The 25,421-nt window shown below is 33.9% G+C and overlaps 4 protein-coding genes across 12 annotated transcripts in view; 1 reads left to right on the plus strand and 3 right to left on the minus strand.

Annotated features, from left to right (window-relative positions):
* The window catches only part of Nedd4 (E3 ubiquitin-protein ligase Nedd4), an 18,514-nt gene extending 13,174 nt beyond the window's left edge, over positions 1-5,340 (minus strand). Inside the window, exons 1-2 of one of the 5 annotated variants that reach the window (XM_018520712.1) lie at positions 5,324-5,340; positions 1,453-1,659 (exon numbers count right to left, since the gene is read on the minus strand). In XM_018520712.1, coding sequence (XP_018376214.1) covers positions 1,453-1,605 — 153 coding nt within the window. In that variant the 5' untranslated portion in view covers positions 1,606-1,659; positions 5,324-5,340. Of the gene's footprint in view, positions 1-1,452; positions 1,776-2,395; positions 2,513-5,323 lie in introns of those variants that run through there. The other 4 variants (XM_018520714.1, XR_001940557.1, XM_018520715.1 and 1 more) reach the window with 4 other exon arrangements.
* A 377-nt stretch (positions 5,341-5,717) lies between these two features.
* GPHR (golgi pH regulator) lies at positions 5,718-8,851 on the plus strand. The gene is made up of 8 exons (XM_018520574.1): positions 5,718-5,842; positions 6,327-6,490; positions 6,940-7,046; positions 7,135-7,545; positions 7,623-7,804; positions 7,873-8,058; positions 8,295-8,360; positions 8,447-8,851. The coding sequence occupies exons 1-8, from the start codon at positions 5,801-5,803 to the stop codon at positions 8,645-8,647; spliced, it is 1,359 nt and encodes a 452-aa protein (XP_018376076.1). The 5' UTR covers positions 5,718-5,800; the 3' UTR covers positions 8,648-8,851.
* Positions 8,852-8,981: 130 nt separating this feature from the next.
* Positions 8,982-12,928, minus strand: GCS2alpha (glucosidase 2 subunit alpha). 2 transcript variants are annotated; one of them, XM_018520724.1, is made up of 7 exons: positions 12,897-12,928; positions 12,227-12,322; positions 11,734-12,144; positions 11,335-11,658; positions 11,002-11,251; positions 9,362-10,919; positions 8,982-9,280 (listed from the first exon to the last, which is right to left on the minus strand). In XM_018520724.1, exons 1-7 carry the CDS (start codon positions 12,911-12,913, stop codon positions 9,168-9,170), a joined length of 2,769 nt encoding a protein of 922 aa, XP_018376226.1. In that variant the 5' UTR covers positions 12,914-12,928; the 3' UTR covers positions 8,982-9,167. The 2 variants fall into 2 exon arrangements, with proteins under 2 accessions (XP_018376226.1, XP_018376227.1); XM_018520725.1 differs by having other exon boundaries at positions 12,479-12,919.
* A 4,307-nt stretch (positions 12,929-17,235) lies between these two features.
* Positions 17,236-25,421, minus strand: part of kon (chondroitin sulfate proteoglycan 4-like protein) — a 51,187-nt gene continuing 43,001 nt past the window's right edge. For all 4 annotated transcript variants that reach the window (XM_018520667.1, XM_018520664.1, XM_018520665.1 and 1 more), the window contains 3 exons: positions 22,549-25,266; positions 21,686-22,092; positions 17,236-21,240 (listed from right to left, as the gene is read on the minus strand). In XM_018520667.1, the coding sequence (XP_018376169.1) occupies positions 19,282-21,240; positions 21,686-22,092; positions 22,549-25,266 (5,084 nt within the window). In that variant the 3' untranslated portion in view covers positions 17,236-19,281. The remainder of the gene's footprint in view (positions 21,241-21,685; positions 22,093-22,548; positions 25,267-25,421) is intronic.

Here is a 25,421-nt window from a genome sequence, read left to right on the forward strand (position 1 = left end):
GCAGTGTGAATCCAGCAATACTCTTGCAAATTCAGATGCCTATATGGGCATTAATGACGTCGTGTTACAGTATAAGTACACTGCTGTTCATTAATCGAGTCCCTCGAGTGTAGGAGGGTGGAGAAATTACAGTTACGTCAGCCAATCAGATTCTGCTATCAACCTAATGGATTGCCTAATTGGCTACACTAGCTATACATAAAAAGGGACTCGATTAATGAACAACAGTGTACATACAGTATATGAACACTGAATTTTTTATGTGATCTCCAATTTTTAGTGCGCATGCGAAGCCTTTTCTAACCAGGAATATGGCTGCCTTCAGTAAGTTGAAATTGCAGGTTAGGTTAGCTGGATCTTCTTTCCATAAAATATAATTAATAAAATTAAGTTTTACTAAAAAATTAAATCAAATTTTTTTCGAAGACGCTATATTGCGTAGACTGTTATATTTGTATACGAAAAAGTATTCTCGTAATAAAGTATGCATTTGTGTACATGTATATTATTAAATTACAACTTCACATTTAATTACAATTTTCATGTAGTATTTAATCAATTATTATTTTTAATTTACTTGTTACTGTTTAATATTATTATTATTATTAATTTGAATATTATCTTTATATAATGAATTCGTTAACATTATATTATTATATAATTCTGATTTAAAAACATAATCGCTATAAACAATTTTCATGACACAACCGAATTATGTCTTTTTTTTTAAATCATTCTGTAGCTTTATAAATCTCAAAATTATAAGTGCCTTTCCAATCCTCAACATAGCAAGTCATGTGACCTGGGATCCATTACACATCAAAGGTGCCGACGTTCAGTGTCCATACTGTATATACATACTTATATTGTGCCGTGTATACAAAGACCACGAGTCGACGTCGCGCATCGAATAAACAAATAATATCACACGCACTCTGCAAACGCGATCGATTCTCGCGTAAACATATAGATATCGTTTAGAAATGAGTTTCGTCAAAAGATCAATTTGAATGATTTAAATTTTCTGTTTATATAACACATTCTGTTTTTGTTCATTTTTTACAAAATAAAATAGATGTTGATATATAATTTATTCAATATATATGTTACTTCAATATTGCAGCAACATTACAATCAATGTTGAAGAATCAATATATTATAGATACAACACTGATAAAACATTGAGACTTCAACATTCAACACTGCAATATCTCAACAACATTCTTTCAACGTTCTGTGCTATATGGGCAGTGCAACTATATGTATAAGAACACAAAAATATTTATAAAATATTTTTATCAATATTTTGTAAATATTCAAATAAATCTTATGAATATTTTATAAATATTTTGTGCTCTCTGGGTCTCTCTCTCTCTCTCTCTCTCTCATTCTCTCTTTCTCTCTTTCTCTCTTTCTCTTAACTTTCATATGTAGTATGTTTCAATATCTCACCACAGATTCCGACAGGGACATTCGATCAAATTGCGAATTGATTTCTGCCACACGTGATGCAGAACGATGTTGTGCGGTCCATGTATGGGCGCGTCTTCTGGGTGGGTGTGAATCAACACCAACGTAGATTGGATACGTCAGAGTGCCCGGCATTTTTCGTTTTTTCTTTATGTCCTTCCAGCGTCACTAATCTCGAACTCATCGACTCTGTGTATTACAGTTTTCTCATTTAGACACGTCGTATTTTACAGCGTTTGCAACCGCAGTGAATTTGATCGTTCCGAGAGCGATTATTGACATTACATATTTTATCTTTGGTTTCTGATTAGATGACGTAATAGTACTTTCAAGTTAATCGATCTCTGATCGATTTAAACTCACTACGGTTGAAAATGCTGTTAGATTATTTTAAACTTTCAACTACGTTGGAGAAGATTTATTAATGTGCATACGTCAAGAAGTGCATATACTCCTTCGAAAAACGCATTTTCATTGTTACGTTTTAATTGTTTCGTAAAAATGTACATTATTATAATTCTCTTTTACACATAAGAGGTAAACATTTGTTTTATACTACATTGATTCACACTATTAAATCTTTAGCTAATAATTATTTTTGAGTTTTTCAAGGAAATTACGTTTTTACAATCTTACGTCATTTAACGCGCTGTAAAAATTTCAGATGGTACAAAAATCTTTACGAGAAACTTAGAGAAAATTATTTAAATCAACTATGAATATATCGTTTTTCACAAGTTATGTAATAAATTTCCAAGTGTATATGCCTACATAATTATTCAAACAGATACACGAAATACAATTCTATATAGTTGGAACGATGACAGTTCTTATTTATATTTTATAAGCTTATTATATATATATATATATATATATATATATATATATGAGAAGGAATTATAGAAACAGAAAAATATTATATAACTATAATATATGTATATGTTCCTGATCGACGAAAACAAAATTTCGACAGAGTTAAAACATCCAACATTTGGATGGAGTTGAATTTCTTATTCGATTTAACAGTCGATTCATCGTTAAGTCACATTGTAGCACTGATCTGTGTGCACTTGTCACGATCTTTGCGGAAAGGGAAACGAGCGTGAACATTCGTTCGTATTCAGACACTTGATCACTAACGCGAAGCAAATGCTAAAATTTTAGATAAGGCAGTATTGTTAATCATCGAGATAACATGCCGCGACACCCAGCTGCCTATTATACGACAATTTCGTCGTTTCATGTATGTGTCGTGTTTGTGTATGTACAGGTGGATAAATAATCGTTAATGTCTCTACCTGTGTCTCAAGTTCTAACTTATTTAAACAATAAGCTTTCTAAATCTGAATTAAACTATCACATTAAATGTACCTTGCAATATGTTCAAATCTTTTGTGTAGAACGGTATTCATAGTCCGTTTTTATTTTAAGAATCTTAAATAATGTCTTAGGATGCTAATATGCCTCTCTGATAGGCTTCTCAGACAACAAAAAGTTCAAATCGTGACATAAGACGTCTTAAAGATGTTTTTTAGACATCATTAAAACGTCTTTTACTTAAAACATATCTTTAAGAATTCTTATGCCTCGTTTTTGGAGATACACGTGTCTCTATGAGATTGTACTCAAGGCAATCTCAAATATAAGAATCGACTACGAATACCGGCCATAGAAAGCGTACTTCTATATTTCACTTATGAATTCTCGATATTCATAGAAGATGCTTTCAATTTAGTGATACAAGTCGACACACGTCATTCTATCTTTCTTGGTATTCCATGAGTAACAAAGATAGAACAATATTATGTCGATTTATGTTTCAAATGGAAAGCACTTATACTTTCTTCTCCCCTCTGCCATCATCTCTTATCAACCCACTTAAAATGTAATCACACTATCAGGTTGCTGGTTACGATTGCTAGTTAACGATTCTACATTTTAGCCAATCATTGTTGCAACCCAAACAGCACACAATAATTGCTTTCCATTTGCATACAAGTGAAACTGAGTCTGAAGTGAGTTGAGTATTTTATACTCAGATTAATGACGTCATTATTTGCTTAGTTTGGTAAAAAGTTATCACAGACAACACAGGTTCGAACCTGACTTTTAAAATGAGTTTACGGGACTCAATAAAGCACACAGTCTCGATCTTGTGCAGATTATAGGCAAAAACTCAATTAAATCTCACATGTCAGAGTGTAAAAGGAATGCGCATTCAACTGAGTTATGACGTTACAAGTGAGAATTATCTGAGAATCGGTGTAAATGGAAAGCAACTTATGGCTGTGTTCAGCGGATTCAACAGTTGAATGAGCACTCGCTGTTATTGGTGTATTCTTTTATATCATCCAATCAGTATTTTAGATCTGGAAGAATACATCAGTAGCAGCGAGCGCTCACTCAACTATTGAGTCCGCTGAATATAGTCAATATTTATAAAAGATTTACAAAATATTTATAAACATCTATAAGGCTTATTTTAAATATTTTGTGAATATTTTTGTGGTCTTAGATTGCATATATCATAGACATTTATTATAAATATTATGAAATATTTATTGTAAATCTTGTAGTAAATATTATGAAAATATTTAATAAGACATTATAGTTCAAATAAGAAATACATAACAGAAATATTTATTTATATTTATCATAAATATTACATGAAATATTTAGTCTATCTTTTAGTGAGATTTCGAATAAAATTAAATTATAAATACACCGTGGTTCAATAAATACAAACAATTCTTTGTCTGAAAGGCACATACCACGAACACCAGGTGGTAGTGGCGATTATTACAATTCTTTTATTAAACACATGATGCAGCAAGGATTTTTGATGTGACAAAGGAGATTAGCAAAATATGAAGCTTATATGACGAAAGAAAAAAATTTATGACTTCCGTTTTAGGAGAAAAAAGAGAAAAATAATTTTTGTTTATGTAATGACAAATGCTAAAATTATATATGACTAGAATTTATTTTTAAGTAAGATTGACGGCTTAACTAAATTGTATAATTATGTTGCGTATGATAGGATCAGTCTAATTAATTATAATGGTACTGTTAATACTGAAGATGGTCCGATTGGGACCGAAACGTTTATTTTGAATTCATGTGTTTAATAAAAGAATTGTAATAATCGCCATTACCACCTGGTGTTCGTGGTATATGCCTTTCAGACAAAGAATTTCGAATAAAGTTTTGTATAAAATATGTATAAAATATTTTATATAGCATTTAATGAAATAAATAATAATAATAAATATTTATCATAAATATTCTGTGCTGTCTGGGAACTAGTCCATATTCCCTGCATGAGATTGGCTAAAATAGAACCGATAACAGGTAACTCGTATAGCGTGATTACGGTTTATGCAGATTAACTTTTATTTTCATTCCAGGATTATCAAAGAGAACTTGAAAGTTAATGACACGAAGTATATGCAATTTCGGTTATATTTATATTTTTATCTCTCTTTTTCAATATCGCGGTACTTAAATTATTTTATACAGTCATTAACAATCGCATTTGTCGCTTTCTAATAATCTATACAACACACTTTATCCCACAGATGTTCCTGCGAACATTCTCAGGATGTACGGTTCTTGAACATTTGAATATCCCTTGGACATTTATGCTATTTGAGAATATATATTAGTGTGTGAATACATAACTTTTATATTTTACTAAATATAAACTCCGATTAATTAAATATATCGCGACATACATAAAAACGCGCGATTAATGTAATAACAATTCAAAAAACAATAAATTACTTTTTAATTATTTTGTATATGTTATAATGTATACAATACAGAATAGATCTCAAGATATATTATCATCAACCTTTCGTCTGCCAATCTGAGTCTTTTTTTGAAAAAATCTCATTAAAAAAACTATAATTTCGTAATGTAATAGATATGTTGAAAAATAACTATGAATTTTTCCACATCTTTTGAAAGCTTAAAACAGTAAACTTAGACTAGACGGAGGGAGTAAAAATATTATTTTACAAACGGAGAATTAAATTACAGAGATATAACAATATACTGATTTTAGTATCGAGACGAACCACATTTACTTTCGACGATACGATTTTATCGATAGTGTCAGAAAATGTATATAGTTCCCAAACTGAAAATGGATGTACGGACGATTTCAACGGTAACAGAAAAAGGGCCGGCATGGCCTCTCTCAGGTTTCTCTCTGTTTCAGATATTTGCTGTCGTGTTCGTTTTGTTTGGAACCACCTGCGTCCTGTCAAGTGCTGAGCATCGCCGGTCAAAACTTCGCAATGCGAAGTGAAAATCGCGATAGTGGAAAATGGGTTTCATCGAAGACACTATCGTGATTCTCGTAACACAGGTGGAAATTCGTTTCCACTACAAAAATCAGATTTATCAATACTTCCTGAACTGATTAAGGTTATAAAGAGAGTAACGGTGCTCTATACGTATATCTCGAAATAATGTGAACAATTATTTGTTTCGTTATTAATGATATTTAATGTAAAACATAATATAAAATACAAATCATTTGGTTGTATTCTGAAAAGATTTCGTGTTATATTCTCAATCAGCATTAATTCCTTGCGAATTATTATTTATGGATTTTTCTCTGCCTATAACATATTTATGAAACTGTAACTGAATTGTGTGAGATGTATGTATTTTTGAGATTATTACAATAAATTTTGTATTGTAAAGCTTTGCAGTTTATTTAGTAAAATATCGAATCTATACGTACGTGTGTTTCAATACATTAATTATTTGTTTTTGGACAGATTTAATGTGAATAGAATCTCCATATGAGACAGATTCCATTTATTTTTGTCTCCTGTATATTTCAGGTGATTTTCTTCGTAGGAGGATGGGTGTTCTTTGTGAAGAAATTATTCAGAGATTATGAAGTTCATCATAGACTAGTACAACTAATTTTCTCAACAACATTTTCGTTGTCATGTACCATGTTTGAATTAATTATTTTTGAAATAGCAGGAGTACTCGACTCAAGGTAAAAAAATGATTCACATTCTGTTTTAAAATATGATACATTATAAAAAAAACAAAATTATAGCTAATAAAAGCCCACATGGGTGTTAAAATGCACAATATACGGATATTTATTTATTGACTGCATTTTGGGTCTCTTCAAGTCCTAACAATAAAAACGAAAAGATAATAAATTAGTAAATGATTGTTAATAGTAATGTCATTAAGTACATTTGTATTTTTTATGTAATTTTTACTATTAAATATCTATATGTTGCACATCTACATGAACTTTTATTGGATGCCTTCCATTTAGTTCTTTGTTATTCAAAAAGATGCAAAGAAAGATAGAATAACATTTGTATTGACTTGTGTCACTAAATGGAAGGCATCCATTAGCTACTTTACTTTTCTTTTTATTGATTTATTTTCAGTCTTTCATGTTTGATTATGATATATTGTTTTCCTCAGTTCTAGATATTTCCATTGGAATGCTGGCCTTTACATGCTTCTGTTTATGGTGATAGTTCTGATACCATTTTACATAGCATATTTTATTATCAGCAATATCAGATTTGGTATGTATTTATATTTTAACTCTTATTTCTACTGATTATCTTTGTTAAACATTTATATTAAGTCTAATAAATCTTTTAATCTGTGCAGTAAGACTGAATCTAATACGGCCATTGACAGTTGTCATATATCTTTTTTATCTCTACCTGTTTTGGAAAGTGGGTGATCCTTTCCCCATATTGAGTCCCAAGAAAGGACTGCTATCTATAGAACAAGGTGTTAGTCGAATAGGTGTTATAGGTGTCACAGTAATGGCCCTACTATCAGGTTTTGGCGCTGTGAATTATCCATATACTTCAATGACTTATTTTATGCGTCCAGTTTCTTACACGGATGTACAGTCTATAGAAAAACGATTGTTGCAAACTATGGACATGATAATCGCGAAAAAGAAACGAATTGCGTTAGCCAGAAAGGGTGAAGCTGATGGACAAACTGAAACTCGATCTCGATTATGGGGAATGTTAAATCCATTAGGTGGTACAAAGGGAAATCAAGAAAGTATATATTTTCTTTAATTTTGCAAAGAAGCTACGAATACGATTTATCCTAATAATACAATACATATCATTTTATAGGTATCAAGCAGTTACAAATCGAAGTTATCGCTTTAGAGGAATTGTCACGACAATTATTTCTGGAAGCGCATGACATACAAAATGCAAGAGAACGTCTAGAGTGGGCTGCCACTTGGCAAGGAAAATATTTTAATTTCTTAGGTTATTTCTTTTCTCTATATTGTACGTGGAAGATATTTATTGTAAGTGTAATTAGTTAATGATTTAAATTATCTTTTTTGAGAAAATAATACATAACATATTTCTATAGTCTACAATCAACATAGTATTCGATCGAGTCGGCAAAAAAGATCCTGTAACTAGAGGAATCGAAATTGCAGTGCATTGGATTGGTTTCAATATCGATGTTACGTTTTGGTCGCAACACATTTCTTTTTACCTCGTCGGTTGCATTGTTGTAACGTCCATACGTGGATTGTTGTTAACTTTAACAAAGGTATGTAAAATATATATAACAATTATATACCTCTTATATAGTAATTCTGCACTTTTTAATTTCTATAAAATGATTTACATGTATGTACTATCTATCTTATACAGTAAAAATTTCTAATATTATATGTAAAACAAGATACATATGTAAATACAAAGTAAAAAACATGAATATTAATTAATGTTCTGTTGCCTCATCAATTTTAATAACAATACTCACTACCGACTTTTCTATTTTAGTTTTTCTATGCCATATCTAGCAGCAAGTCGTCAAATATTATTGTACTTATACTTGCGCAAATAATGGTAAGGATAGTTTATATAATGTAAGACATGTAATTCTTATAGAAGTTTATTCATATTCCAAATTTCATGGCATTCTCTTTTTTCAGGGAATGTATTTTGTATCTTCTGTACTTCTTATGCGGATGAATATGCCAGCAGAATACCGCATTATAATAACGCAAGTACTAGGAGAATTACAGTTCAATTTTTATCATAGATGGTTTGACGTTATTTTCTTGGTATCAGCGTTATCATCAATAGTGTTTTTATATTTAGCTCATAAACACGCACCAACGGAACGCATATAACGAAATAAAAATACTTTTTATTGAGAGAAATCTATTGAGAGAGTCAGCCTTATTTTATGAAGTAATTTATTTAAAATTTACATTTGATATTTTTTGGTAGATAAGTTATTATTAAAATATGTTCATTCCTGGCAGAGAGAATAATGAAACTTTAAATGTATATATTTTTAATAGTGTTAGTAACGTTTTTAAATTATATACATAAATGCTGTCGACATATAACATTCTTTATTATGTGTGTAGCCTGAAATATTAATCTTTATTTTTAATTTTTTTATTAAATCATAAAATAAAATAACTAAATTACAAAAGATTGTATCTGTAACTTTTTAAAAATGTTATACTATTTTTATAATTGATTAATCTCAGGAAGCAATTGGCAATCATTTTACTGTTATAACTAAATTGTATATATTTGTTCTAAGAAACAATCATCCAGATCACAGATAACTGAATAGTAATAGAAAATTGGCATTATGGTATGGATACTGAGTTGATTATGGATAATGAATCCATAACTCTAATGTAATAATTCAATGGTCCATTCCTCGCCCATATTTACAGCTGGTTTACGTATCGTTAATACATTGTTATGTGGGTTATATGTAGTTTCCAATGTTACTTTTCCCATACCTGTAAGAGAAATATATTATTTTTAAAATATAGATTTGTTGCACGACTGATTTTACTTCACACTTGAATCTGACTACTCACTGTGAGATTCCAATTGAGCAGATTTAATTCCTTGTGGTGGATTGGCTATATCTATTCTTTCTAACCAGCTTTGTGTTTCATACGAAGCTAATTTATCAATTAGAGTTGATGCTATTTTATTACTGTCCAACATTATTCTTAAATATAAATATTTCCCATGACGATATTCGAAGCTGACTTCGTCATCAATGTATAGATTGCCGCTAGCTCTGCCATTACTATCAGCAATTATTATCAATGTGTAAGGATCATTTCTCATAGCAACTGTACTACGTCGTATTCTCATTTTTCGAGGGACGACAGATCCACTTCTTTGGAATACAGGGATCTTGTGAATTGTTACCGGTATTTTAACATATCCTCCTTTTTCATAGGCTTGCATTGTATCAATATCATACCAAGTTACTTTGCCCTCTCCTGGGAAGTAAACTGCTACTTCAGTAGCACTGGATTGGAATACTGGGCGCACGAGTATTGAATCGCCAAGTAACAACTCATCATCGATAGTGAACGTTTCGGATTCGGTTGGATAATGTGTCCATAAAGGACGTATAACGGGATAACCGTTTATTTCGTGTTCTCTAAAAAGTGTATACCACAATGGCAGATAAGAGTATCGTAATCTTAATGCTTCACGAACTATTTGAGTAGTTTCGTCATTGAATGTCCATGGCTCACGCCTCTTTGTTTCAATGTGAGAATGCTGGCGGAAGAAAGGTAGCCATGTTGCAGCTTGATACCATCTAATGAACAATTCTGAATCTGGATTCTTGAAGAAACCTCCAACATCGGCACCGCAGAACGACATTCCGGATATAGCCACCGAGAGACACATGGGATAACTTACACGAAGGTGACTCCAGTCAGCCACATTATCACCAGTCCACATTGCTGCATAACGTTGTGATCCAGCAAAGAAGGATCTTGTTAAAATAAATGGTCTCAGAGAACCGCCTGATCGACGGAATAAAGCATCATATGTCGCACGAATATACATATGTCCATTAATATTGTGAACGTCTCTGTGTTCCCAACCTCCATGATGAACAAGATCCTTTGGTGCAGTTACTTCAGGTCCATTAAACACGCTTGGTTCGTTCATATCATTCCAAATGTAAACGTCGTTAGTAGTACCATGGAATTTATCTAAACTATACAATCCAGTATAATAATCGACAACTTTTGGATCGAAAAAGTCTAGATACGACGAGGCGCCCGGCCAGCACCAACCCTCATAATCTTTTCCATCCCTGGTTTTGATGTAATAGCCCAAACTAGTGGCATCATTATGTAAGAAATAATTGTTATCACGTTTAATATGAGGATCTATGATAACTACCAATTTTCTGCCTTTGGCAGTAAGGTTGTGTATCATATCAAGGGGATTTGGGAATTTACGTGCATCCCACGTAAAATATTTTTTGCTATCAGTATATTCGATGTCAAGCCACATAACTTCTAATGGTATATCATGCATATCAAAACTTTCGGCGATAGTTGCGACATCATCTTGATCATTATAATTCCAACGAGATTGATGATATCCAAGTGTAAACATCTATTTAAAACATGAAACACATATTTTAAGACATTTCATAACTTAAAATCTTCTAATTTTTTATAATATTTATTTAACACACCTGTGGCAAAGGAGCTGTGCCAGTTAAAACAGTGTACTGTTTGAAAACATCAAGTGGTTTCGGACCCAACATGAAGAATACATCAATCACTCCAGATTCTGACATGAAGTGAGCATCCACCTGAGATTTCTTAATTGACCTAGATACAAAATTAACAATGCTTTCTACAACGTTATTATCTGCACTCGATAGAATGTCGATCCATGTTTCTGCTGTATTATGCCAGAAAACAGCCGATGATCTTTCTTTTCTGAAATATTACAAGAACGAATTTTACATGAATATTTTTCAAGAATCGGGTAGCTCGTTAACTTATTTATAATATGTTCTTACCCGTGAGCGTAAAGCAGCGGAATGGCACCGTATAAAGCCATACGTTCATTTGTTTCATATTCAAACACATCTAAATTGTATAATCTATATGGATCAGTAGATTTCGTTGATTGCAATGCTAGTGAGTCAGCATGTTCCGGAATACCATAGGCATGTTCTGATCCAGGAAAGCTGAAATCCATAGCAATAGCTTCTGGTCCATATGGTTTAGCATCATGATGCTCCTTGAAGTTTTCTTCCCAAGCACCAGAATCATTATCAGCACCATCGCCAGGATATGTAGTATTATTTGTTTCTGCCACTTCAGCATTTCCATCTTCTGGTCTACATAATATTCAATAATATATATAATTTTACAGAAATCTTAATACAACAATTTTATCTTCTAACAATACTCACTTTACTGGTTTTGTACGCAAATGCTCAAATCTCATAAGACCGCGAGCATTTGCAGATATTGTCAAAATACCTTGGGAATACAGTTCTACTTTAAATGGATTAATATATAAAATGGCTTTGTTCTCGCCTTTGGTTACAGTTATAGTTTCAGCAGTGCTCTCCACAAAATCCATCTCTACCGTTTGTGGTTGATCATAAAGGGCATATTCATTTTCATATCTGGGATGCAGTGGATCCTTTTCATTGATGTGCAACCGAAATGTGTTTTCTTTTAACGTGATGAGTTGTACCACGTAGGTGACACCTGTATCCTTATTAAATAAATCCACTATGATCATTGATTCATTCTGTACAAGTTTATCTGGCAAAAGCTGATATGGAGATTTTCCAGATTCCATCCCTCTGCACCGTCTACAAGAAACAAAATAAAGATTACATAGCTTTTCAGATAGCCTTTCGGATGACAATATTTACAATAATAGATAATTCTTACCGGCAGAAACTACTCTGATCACATCTTTTGAAGTTGTCTCTGTTGACTGCATCGGTAATGAATGGAGAACATAGTAGTATTAACAATAGAGCCAACCTGAAATATTTATAAGAATAAAATGAGAATTAAAATAAGAATAGAGAACAAAATGAAAAATAAATCTACATTAAGACACAATGGATCACGTTCTACATAAATCACAGATTATAAAGAAATATTTCTAAATTATATGCGCTAATAGACGAGTATTACATTGTGCTCTTTCACGTCCAGCTGGGTAACGACCTCAAGAGGAAATCCTGCCGGAAAACGCAGCCACGCGACAATTTGTACAGCAACGTTCGTTTATATAAAACTGTAGAGCTTCACCGTGGCGTATGGCGGCCGGTATCACAGTCGTTCGGCGACAGATTAGATTAGATTGGCGGCCGGCGACGCAAGGAGTTAATTGAAAAAAAAGTATTTATATCGGAAACAACATTGCGCGGAGGGGACACGTCAGCGGCGTATCAATGATCTGAGATCTACGTCACGATTTTATGCCAGAAAAAAAAAATAGACAAGGACCGCTGTGACCATTGGGAATATCGCGCATAAACGATCTCAAGTGCGCTCGCGATAAATCTGTATTTTTCCAGTCCAAAGGTTAAAAAGCCGAAAATAAACTCACCGAACACACGAAGCCATGTTGAGGAAGTAACTACTGCCTTGGCGGCGCTAAATCATGCGGTTGATGCGACATCGTGTAGGATTGATTTTACAGATGGCGCGACGAGGTATTTTACGATGTGTTCCTATTATATTTTGCGACACTCATTTGAATTTGACGACACGAAATATAATCCTTTTTCCAACTATATAATATATAATATATACAAATATATATAATTCATTTAAACAAGATACATAATAATAGTTTCTATTTAAATAAAAATATTATCATATATAGAAATTCCACGATTATAAAAAGATATTATATTATTATATTATCTTATCATTTAATAAATTGCTATCATGCATAATTCATTGTTATATTCGTCGTTATCATTCGTCATGTTATCATACTCAAATATTTTAGATATATTCGGATTAAATATTTATTATTTGCATAAACTGTATAGTTTTGCTTAGCAATAATAATAATTAATTAATTAAAAATTTTGTTTTTATTTTAAAAGTTGCAGTATTGTTCGTAATTTCTTGAAAGAGCTTGTATATATTAGAGAAATTATTGCATTTGATTCACTTTAATATTTTAACATTTTATTTTAATATTTTAATATTTTAATTTGTAATTTTTAATATTTTAATATTTTGTATTTCTACCGATTAATTCACTGCTTTCGATGACACCACAACTTGTTTGTCAATAGATTTCAGTGCAGTTAATACATTTCAATTGCGTTTACTGTGCTCATCTTTTGGTGTTTTCACAAACATTATTCTATCTTTTGTTGTTATTTAATGAGTAACAAAAACAGAATGGCATTAATTGTATCGATTTGTGATTCCACCAAATGGAAAGCACCCTTTATTTTAAAAGAATTAGCGTATACTTGCGTCTCACATCGAGTGTAGAAAATGCCGCTAAAATAAACGGGTTCAATTACGCATTTGAAGTTGCCGCTTCGTCGACCGTTTCGCTACTCAAACAACCGCCATGTTACATTTCGAATCGCGGTTAGATACGTGTTGCGTGTCGTGTTCAAATCTTTTCCGTATTTTTCGCTGTTACTGCCTAAAAGAATCCTGTGTGTGCGAAGTATCTTTAATCCGAGTACATCTCACGAATATTTCTCTTGAGACCCGTTAATCGCTTGTGACTGCTATCCCTCAATGTCGTGATCTCGAGGTTTGTTTTTGTTCGCGCCGCATGCTCCAAGACGCTACAACATGCTCCTACTCATCCAATGAGCGCGTTGAAATAAGTAAGAGAAGGTGCTTTCCAGCAACGAGTCCCTGCATTCATTTACGCAGTGATTAGCGGAGACGTATTAGTCCTTGTTGCTCACGAGTGTTAAACAAGGATTAAATGATACTCTCTGTGCTAACCGCTGCGTAAAAACGTGTTCAGATTCCCATCTAGGTGCTCGCCAGGTGTCATGTCATCCTTGTCTAATGTACGATAAACAACAAGGATGGAGTGATACCTGGGTGATACTCGAGTGGGAATCTAGGGTTTGTTTGCGTCGCATGCTCCAATATATTTCAATATGCTCCTACCATAGCTCCTACTCACTCCAACGCGCTTGATAGAGTGAGTAGGAGCTATGGTAAAAGTATGTTGGAACATATTGGAGCATGCGACGCGAACAAACCTCTAAACTCAGCATAAACGAATGCATCCAGTGCAACATAGTGAATTATTATATCTTTGTTGTTCGCCTACGTTAAACAAGGATGAAACGATTCACTGTGTTACACAAGGTTTGTTCGCGTCGCATGCTCCAACATACTCCTACTTCCTCCAACTGTAGCTCCTACTCACTCAAACGCGCTCGTTAGAGTGAGTAGGAGCTATGGTAGGAACATGTTGAGGCATGTTGGAGTATGCGACGCGAACAAACCTACAGTGTCGGATTGTGTCCTTGCTGAAAAGCACCCAGAACTATGATAAGAGCATGTTGGAGCATATTGGAGCATGCGACGTGAACAAACTTTCGGAGTAGACGATGCTCTTTTGCATGTGCGCAATCGAAATCCTTCTCGCGTCGTTATTTTCACAATGCAACGGAAATTCAATCAAAAGTGCACTTGGACCGTCAAGTATAGGTATATATTGTTAGATTTATTCAATTATTTCTTGCATTCAAGTTATTAAACATCATATATTTGGCTTGATTAAAATATTTAACGTTAGCAAATTCGCAGACAACAACGATTGTCGTTATTTTCTTAAGGTAATCTTTGTTATATTGCAAATGTTCGTAATTTACATATAATTTTTATTTAACAGGTTTCCTATTTGCTGAAGTGGATCGAATGGAGTATAGAGATTCTAACGTAGATGATATCTTTCGGTGAGTTTGCCACAAATTTTTGTATGGCATAGAGATATTTTATATCGGTATATTTGTCTGATATGTAATATGTTCATCTCGCTGTGTTTTCAAAATAAACTGCAAACTCGACTACACTGCATTTAATTGTGGTCGATATAGCTTATTTAATTAGGACAGCAAATATACTTTTAATTACGTATGAAAAAAATCAGTTACTGGAAATTATTGCTGCATGCAATATTGATTTATGACAAGCATCACACAATTATGGTAATGAACATGTTATGAATGCAACGATCTGATGAACTTTCATGCAAATGCTAGGGAATGTCATTGTTTGTATAAATTTGGAAAAAAACGAAACTGCCTTAATAACACAATTTATTGACATAATATTGGCATAATGTTGACCCAATATTGTTTTAATATATCCTCCGTGTTGAACCAATGTATCGCCAATGAATTGCTATTAGGGTAAAAATTATTACATTTTATCGACATTGTTTTCAAGCACAATATCGAGATAAATAACTTATTTTGTTCATAAACCTTCCGCATTACTCTTTCGGTTATTTTCTTGATATATCTAGAAAAGGTGCGCACAATTAATTTTTATTCTTCAGGCAAATACTAAGCACAAATAAAAGTACATATATGTAGTACAAAAATAATTAATAAAATTATTTAATCGATTTGATTGATTTTATTGGCGAATTAAATAATATTTTATTATATTTGTTAAAATGTTATTATTTAAATTAAATATAAAATTAAATCCATAAATCTTAATTATATATAATATATACATATATATTAGGATTGGTGTCGCTCCCTTTAAAAATTGGCAATTCTTAGAGTAGAGAACTCAAGTTCGTGCTCAATAATCCTGAGATTTATTTTCATTTTTTATATACAGAAATACTTTAAACGAATTTTTGATTTTTTAATTATATTTATATACAGTAAGAAATATTAAATTAAAATCTAAAAATTAAAATCTAAAAAAGTATATGAAACTAATATGAGAGAAAGTTTGTTTAGGACTTATTGTTAGTTACACAGATAATAATATGGAATAATATTATTATATTAATAAAATCAATAATATTAATGAAAGATAAACCATCGCAATACAAATAAATAACAAATTAGTCCATATTTACTTAACATCACACATTTAATTTATTAGAATTAGAAGAGTAATGCATTCAGTTGGCAGGGAAAATACAAGTTCTATGGTAATTATTATATATATATTATATATATATATATATATATATTATAGATTATAGAAGTTTGGCACTCGGATCAGTTCACTTTTGGTGGATGTAAAAAAGACTAACAGTTTACCTCTAACATATTCATGAATCAACGAACGGGTTTTGTCTCTCTCTTTCTCTCTCTCTCTCTCTCTCTCTCTCTCTCTCTTTCTTTCTCTTTTTCTCTTTCTCTCTTTGATTCTCTCGATAAAATGTTTTTAATTAGAATCTATTAATGCGTATGCTATGAATTCATGGAACAGTACGTTCTACATAGGAGTGTTGTACGCATTATAATATATTATATATATATCATTATGATTGCTATAATCAACATTCACATTAGATTGTTTTATTAGATACGTTTCTAATTTTAAGAAAATTATCATTAATCCACTTTCGGCCAGACATTTATTCAAGTTTCTGCAAAAGCGTATGGAATTTTATTTTCATTAATATTGTGATTTCATTAAGGCAATTGACTTGCTACCCATAAAAAATCCACTTTTTTCTTCTAAGAAAAGATCTTGAATAATTAATAGTGATAAAATAGAGAGGTATGACATATTTAAGAATATCAGTGAATCTCTTGATAAAAGTTCAAAAAAATTCCTTTCAAATATTATATATTTTATTAACATATAAAAATCTTAATATCTTCCCTGTATTTTAAGAACAATTTTATTAATTTATTTAAATCAAAATTTAACTATTTAGTTTAATAAATTTATATTGTTTAACTAGATAATGCTATGTGCTTCTGTTTATCATTGATATTGGCTACGGTTCACTTGATGCTACAAGTGCTTTGAAGTATTTTTTAATTGGTCAGTTAGAATAAAATTCTTTGTTCTAATTGATCAGCCAAATACTTCAAAGCATTTGTAGCATCAAGTTTGTGAACTGCACCTATTAACTTACTTAATAATTGTATTTATAGAAGTAACTGGGGAAGGGGAATTTAATTACAATTATTATTGTGAACTCTAAAGAAAATTTAGCATAGACTATCATATTATTCAATGTTAGCCGAAAGTGGATTCATCGAGATTACCGTGAATTTAATAGTAACGTAACGTAAAATTTTTCTTAAAAATCAACGAACTTGTCAACATGCCTCTTAATAAATTTTTCTCAGATAATACTGAAATCGCGCACGCACAATCCCGTTCATCGCTTATGAATTATGAACTCGTCGCGCGTCAACGATTCGTAGAAAAGATTTACACTCATTCATGTAAAAAACAGCTTATAGACTTTGACTGTTACTGCTAATTCGCATTTAATATGTCAAATAATCGTCTTATTTGGCGTCGTCTAGTGTCTATCGCTCGCTAAAGCTTGCACAAAAACGAAACAGATGAGAATTGTGCATGCAGTATTTTGTACGTTATGATTCTATGTAATTCGATCAAAGACAATTATCGTAATAATTCGTGAAAAAATATAAGAAAACTTGATTTATGGAAAACGACATCGGTTCTAATACTTTATCACTTTTACAACTTATTATAACAATCCAAGAGAATTTATTTTATCTCTTCTGGCACGTTTCTAAGCAGAATCATAATTCAATGCGTGTCGCTACGTAAAGATAAAATACATGTTATATTGTCGTGAAAAGAGCGACTTGATCTTTCCGCATTTCACCAGGCAAATATTAATTATCGATTTATGTTTATTTGCGCAATATGAGCAACATCAAAACAGGAATAAGATGAAAAATAATTGTATGCGGGATCTATATCAAAGGAAAATAAGTTTGACAATACGACAGTATAAAAAGATATGTCGAAACTCGAGTATAGCTGTTTATATAAATGCATTTCGTTTGCGTTCTTTGGTGGCAAGTAACAAGTAACAGGAACATACATAGTCTCGATTACATTGTGTATATTTAATCATTGTACAATACAGTGTCACAAAGTTCCTGTATTATCCCGATTACTCGATGTTTCCTTTGTTTACAGCTTAAGAACGAAAGTTCCTTTTTTTTTAGCCTTAATACTTTGTTTTTTATGTGGAACTTACGATAATGGGGATCGATAAATGCCACTTTTATATAACGATCTTACTATCCTAGATTTACAAAAGGTGTAAAAATGGAAGGAGATAAAGGAACATAAAATTTTTCTGAAAATTTGCACTCTAGAACGAGTCAGTATCCCGACGGACTTTTCGCTTAGACCAGAATTGAATTTGTCGTAAAAGTCTTGCTTTAGTGAACAATTGGTCTGCCTTTTCAATCGAACGTATTTCAATCCGCCGGAAGGAGGGGACGTAGTGTAGACATACGAAAAATCGACGTGTGATTAATGGAAAGAATGTCAGAAGAGTCAGACATTTCTTAGGCACATTGAGCTCGTGATAGCGGCGATAGTCGTGACATTCAAAAAGATCTAGAGTTCCTGTTTATATCGTTTTAGACTAATAGTACACGAGGACACTGCGAACTATCCCGGATCGCGAATTATCGATCAATCCTTTTCGATCCATAAGTTTCTCCTATAATCTAAGAGTCTCTTTGCTTTTTTCAATTAAAATTAAATGCATCGCGCGAGATCGGATTCCGACGATAACTGAGTTTTCCACCAAAACATTCAATGTCATTTCACTGTTTTTCGATACATGTTTGACGTGATAATCTCGGGCTTCAATGAACAATTGTAAACTTTGTCGCAGATTTCACTTTTCTTAGGCACATTAAGTCCATGATATCCACGATAGTTTTAATGAAACACGTCAAGAGACGCTACGGCTTTCTTCGCGTAAACCGCAACGTGTTTCTCTCCTGCTAGACCCAGTACTGATCCCTTCTCAGCAAAGGGTTCTTCTTGGTCCTTTGAGTTGTGGCTGACTGACAAGGTAGGTCGGAAGTGTCGAAACTACTCCATTCGTCGCTGTCCGCCACACCATAGGGATATCTTGCGGATACGTCGACCTCCGAACCACTTTCCAGAGGGGTCAAGGGTATCACTTTACACTGAGGTAATGTCGAGGGTAACATTGGCAAAGGCGTGCTGACCGTCACGCTGTTGTGATCATTACCAAAAGGCTTTAGATGTGGAGTGGTAGGCATCAAGTGATCCGGAGGTCTGGGAAGTGGCATCACCCCAACAGCGGGCGTAGTTTCCGGTTTTTCCTCCTCAGCATGCTTGTATTTATTGTGACGACACCTGATTGTGATAATAACGACCACGCCGAGAAGGAACACGCCAAGCAACATACCGAGGATTAGCAGATAATCGTTGCTCATGTTCGGTGCGATCGCCATCTCGCCTTCGTGACCGACTGGATCCATTGGACCGCCCAAAGTGATATTGTCGTCGTCTATGTCGAGCTTAATATTGAATTCGAAATCCCCCACTGCCGGTTGGAAAATAGACGCTGCGAGGATGAAACTGAAGCTGTCCGCGACACCGTCTATCGATGGTATTTTTCTACATACTAGATATATCACCCCCGAGATAATTTCCTGGTGCGAGAAACGCGCGACTTCTCGCTCGCGCGCGCCTCTCTTCTCGCCGGATGACGAGGAACTTCTGATAATTCTCTTGATCTTTGCGTATTTTGGCTTTTTCACGATGGTGTAAAGAGGATTGCTTGTTGTTAACTTTGCTAGAGGAGTCGCGTCCAGATATTGTAGAGTTATACGATTCTTTTCGCCCGCCAACGCTGTCATCGAGTTCATGATCATGAGAGGTACGACCTTGATTTGTACGCGTATATGCTTCTGCTCGAAGCCACTCAATCGCGCCGATAATTCCAAGCTGTCGTTCGACACTGTCATGTCAGTCTGCATGAACATTACGCTTTTCGATTGCAGATCGGTCTGCTTGAACGTTGCCGCAGCGCCGTCCCGTACATACAATATTCCGTGTTTTGGATGCGTCGTAATCTCATAAATCACCAGGTCTTGACGTGCGTTTGTATCAAGCTTGACATCATTCTCCGAGATAAGTGCCACGTTTGAACCTTGCTGCAAGCTTAGAGGACCGAGTACAGTCACATTTAATCGTATAGCTAAAATGTGAACATTAAAGACGGTATAAATTGGATTGTAAGCACCATCCCAAACTCTGAAGTAGAAAGAAGCAGTTTGTAACGTTCCATTATGTTCATATACCACTCGATTAGAATCCACGTCGTATTGGGTAAATTTTTCCACAGGACGTACTTCCGAAGTGTTTTGATCGAATGGTAAAAGCAATAATCTACCAAAGGTCGGTCCTGAAATTACATCGTATATAATTTCTTCCGGTGGAGTATCAGGATCGGTGGTTAAAAGGTTCTCCCGGGTGATGGTCTGATTTTGATTTTGCACGACCGTAATATATGGATTGTTGGTAATGAGTTTGAAAGGTTGATCGTTGATCGGCTCGATTACAACAGGAATACTGGTGTTGCAAAGTAACACGTGACCGGGTGTCAAGTATAACGAGAATTGAATACGATCTTCCAGAGTGTCTGAGTGATCGTGATAGTAAGCAATTTTTCCGCCCTCGATTTGCGGTTGCGTAAAAGTGGTCACGTTTAAATCCGGCAGAAGCATCACGTGTCCGTGACTAGGTTGATGAATCAATCTTGATAATACCGCCGGATTCGGGATCCCAGCGTTAATTTGTAGAAATGACACAATGCCACTTATATTCATCACGACCTCTGCGGAGCTACCCTCCATGACTCTCACATTTTTCGTAGAAATATACCTATCTAAGCCTCCACTTGAAACTGATATATCTATTTGGAAAACCTACGATATACAAAGTATACTGTTAAATATAAAATAACTTTTCGAAATTCTTAGTTTTAACCCTTCGGTGCCACTCTAGATATAGCATATTGCCAGCTTTTTGCCAATGCTTTTTCTATTAACTTTTTTATTAATAAAAATACACATATACATTTGCTTGTGTGATGACGTTAAATTTCTTAATCGGCGTTTCAATTGGAAAGAAATCTTTTTACATGATCATTGTTATGAAAATTATAAATAATCGAATTATAGTTGGATGTGTCATATTTAAATGTATTGTTTCTGTAGTGTGGCATCGAAGATTATTACAAAATATCAAAAATGTTAAATTTCTTGACTTACTAAAAATGCCGTCTTTTATAAATTATAAAATATGCGTAGCGCGCGCGCGCGCAGAAAATAATATATTTTCAATAGATATATATTAAATTATATTATATACCTGATTCGTTAAAGTTCCAGCGAAGTGTGTTTCGATGTCGAATATGAAAGAGTCATTGGCCGTAAGGTCCATGAACTGCTTGGTGTGCTCGTAAATTACTTTGCTATTGTTTATATCTCTCTGAGTAAATCGCTCGACCTCAAGCCAGACCCCTTCACTTGTCTCCATTATAACTTTGCCTAAATGGGGCCCATTTCGCACAGTGTACCTAATCTCCCTCGCTTCGTCAGAACACGTCGTTAATAAGAGCTTGTCTGATATTAATTTTCTAGTAAGGGGGAAGACATTAAGGGGCATATTGTGTTCAATGTTCAGACGAATTGGCTTTGTGGTGACCAAAATCGTGTAAGATTTCGTCGTGTGTACACCATCACTTAAAACGAAATTGAATTCACCATCAGATCCATCTGAAAAAAAAAACGTTTTACATATTTTTATCATTTTATATTAAATATTATATTGAGAATTTACAATTTTATCAATTAAAAAGATCTAATTTTGTGGTTTAATTTTCTGAAATAGTATATTACAAATTCATAAAATTATTATACGTTTATTTTATGTATGATTTATTATGTAATCATTAATGTTTAACATTATATTTCCCAGCAAACATCAACTAATAAATAATACAATTGTTAGTTAAAATTTCCCATTCAACTTACGTACAATAGATATGTGTTATTATATTACGGTTATTTGTTGAGTAAAAAATTAGAATTAACAATTATGTTATTGTTAGTTGGTATTAACAAAGTTATATTATATTATTATTATTGTTATTATATGTATATAATTAAGGAAAATTCTATAAGATAGCTCGTCTATTTAAATTAATATTTCTAAATATTGTAAACACTTACTCGTATGTGTGAATACGACTTGTGATTCGTTAATTTGGCTCTGCGTAAAATTATAAATGTCCACATCAGGTGAAGTGATTAACGAGATGTATCCATTTCTTACTCCAGTAACGTTGAATATTATATCGTATGGGGAAGTGTCATTGTCTATAGCTGCTAAATTTGTCGATGTCAAAATAAGGGAACCACCTTGCCAAACATTTAGCTTAGTTCTATTTACTAACACAGGAACCTCGTCATTAACGGGTTGAACAATAATCGATACATCAAAGGGCTCGCTTATTTTATCACTAGCAGTAACTACCATCCTGAAGAAATCGCTCAAAAATTCATCTCCGTTATGCTTGTACAGTATAACTCCAGCGTTTAGATGCTTTTGCGAAAACTTCTTTACCTGAGTGTTCTTCGTGGAATCAAAAATCGTACCGTGCCTTGGCTTCTCTACTATTCTATAATCCGATACCTTGCCAGCATAATACGGCGTCACAATCAAGAAGTTTGTCTCACTTAGTATCACGTCTTTCCCTTCCACTACAGTAAAGCTCTTTGCCTCGACGTAGAGTTTCTCTGGCACTATCACGAAGTTCACACTTAGTCCGCGTAACCATGTAATACCGTTAGTAACGTCTACAACAAAACGATCGTTCGTCTGATTCATAATCGATTGAACGTAAAAGACACGATTATCGTTTATCAGATTCTGCTCGAAATGCTTCACAGCGTTACCGCTGTACTCTTCTCTCATTTCCTCGCTATGCTCATCGTGGATTTGTAAATCTAGATAGCCATTCTGCGGCCATTCTCGCATGAAATAGACAATTTCAGTTGGCGATATTTTGGGATGCATTATTTCGAGGCTTTTTCGATTCAACAGAATACTAGTGGCTTCCTCGACAAATATCGTCTTGTTATTTTGAATAATCAATGATTCCCAATAACTCTCTGGATAGACTTTGATCGTGAACACACCCTCTGCATCTGCGCCTTTAACGAACACTTTAAATCTGAAAGTATCTTTTATTAAGGATCCACCCAAGTGCTTATATAACACACTACCGTGCTTCAGATCATCCTCTGTAAAACCGTTTGACTCTCTGCCATGCTTCATCAATATACCATGTTTCGGTTTCTCCCACACATTGTATTTTATGTCCTTTTCTGTAATATACACATTCGTTTCTACCTCTAATTCTTTCGATTGGAGCACCACAGACTTGTTAAATTGAACGACCGAACCGTTGTTCTCGCGTAATTTGATGTATGGCGGGCTGGCTTGAATTTCAAGAACACCAGTCCTGTAAAAGTGACCATCAGTGATACCGAATTCAATTTTTTCGTGTTCATCCCCTTGATGTCGAAAGAGTACCACACCCTCATTGATATCTTGTTGCGAAAATTCACGTATTTGTACCGAGGGATTAGTCATTCTGTACAACCCACTTTTTCGAGCATCCCTCCTGGTGTAAATAAGTTCGCTCGCTCTAGTACCAATGTCCTTATCCATGTATGCGAGATCCTTATTGGTTATTGATTTTTCGCCTTTCAACACAACGTGAAAAATTCTATCGATTGTTCGCTCTGGCGGATTATCATTTTTCATGATGATCTCGACTCGAAATTTCCCGACATACATAAAATCCGTGGAGTCCATGGACATTGCCACAAACTCGAAAGAATCTTCTTTAGTCTCGGAATCATCGTGCACGTAATATACTATTTGCATCAATACATCTTCTAACGTAAAAAATGAGACATTTTTTTTATTTTGCGATATCGAACTATTCGCAATGGAGAGCCAACCATGATTTGGTTTTACTGTAAGATTGTATATCAAAGAGGATACACCGTATTCCTTCGGATTCATATGTGTGATTCTCAGAGGTACTTTCGAGCCTTCGTCAACTTTCAAATTCTCCGCGCCCTCAAGCGATTTGCTGTTCTTGCCAAGATAATATCGAACTTTTAAATTGGCATGTATGTCGACGCATTGAGGTGCGTTAACTTTAAACGTGATTTCGTCGAGGATATTGGAATAGGATCGTCTGAATAGACGGTAGCTCAGTCTATTGGCCTCGATATCTTCCTGGGTGAAGGTATCAGTTGCCACGAGTTTACGGTCGAACAGAAATAAATTGCCATATTTTGGTCCCGTTATAAGAGTAAAAACGATCTTACTTGGTGATGTAACTAGCGGATTCGTCTGGTACTTCAAGTGGTTGCCCGTGATAGTGAAGTTTGATATATTGGTGAGATTGATAGGTACTCTTTTAGTCTCCTTCAGCTCTAGATCGATGAAAGTAATACGAAAGTCGTAGGTCTGCTGAGTCTTTACTTCGCGCACGCTTGCTTGGAATTTAAACTCGTCCTGATTAGGGCTGCCGACGTTATGAAGGTAACGAACGGTGTGCAATTCCACGTCCCGACTAGTGAAATGGTCTACGTTTGCCCAACTGCTAGAGACGTCCTTCAATTTCTGCAAAACACCAAATTGTGGCGGCGAGACGACGTCGTAACGAATGTCGATGGTGTTGTCGTCCGAATTTGTGGCGAATGAGAGATTCGCTGGTGTCAAGTACGAGAACGAACGATGTACCACAATGAGACCAGTATTGTGCGTCAGCTTGATTTGCAACGGGTAAGCCGATACGCGTAAATACGCTGGCTGACTACTCTCGATGCCGTCGCTCACTTGTAAACCCAACATTGCATTTGGTTTAGCTGAAAAATTAAATGTTTCGTTCATATAAAAGCTTTCGATGAAAATATAATCCTTCATATATTTTTTATCGCCGGGCATTTACATTACGGTTTTGCAGATTTGAAATAAAAGGTATTGCAACCACAACATAAAACGATTAATAAATATGCTAATT

Source organism: Trachymyrmex cornetzi, unplaced genomic scaffold, assembly GCF_001594075.2.
Source record: "Trachymyrmex cornetzi isolate Tcor2-1 unplaced genomic scaffold, Tcor1.1 scaffold92, whole genome shotgun sequence".
Taxonomy (NCBI): domain Eukaryota; kingdom Metazoa; phylum Arthropoda; class Insecta; order Hymenoptera; family Formicidae; genus Trachymyrmex; species Trachymyrmex cornetzi.

Coding starts and splice junctions, on each gene's coding strand:
- GPHR (XM_018520574.1), top strand. CDS start 5,801: ATGGGTTTCATCGAAGACACTATCGTGATTCTCGTAACACAG. Junction 5,843..6,326: donor TCGTGATTCTCGTAACACAG/GTGGAAATTCGT, acceptor TGTATATTTCAG/GTGATTTTCTTCGTAGGAGG. Junction 7,805..7,872: donor GTACGTGGAAGATATTTATT/GTAAGTGTAATT, acceptor ATATTTCTATAG/TCTACAATCAACATAGTATT.
- GCS2alpha (XM_018520724.1), bottom strand. Junction 12,145..12,226: donor GATCAGAGTAGTTTCTGCCG/GTAAGAATTATC, acceptor TGTTTCTTGTAG/ACGGTGCAGAGGGATGGAAT. Junction 9,281..9,361: donor TGCTCAATTGGAATCTCACA/GTGAGTAGTCAG, acceptor TTTCTCTTACAG/GTATGGGAAAAGTAACATTG.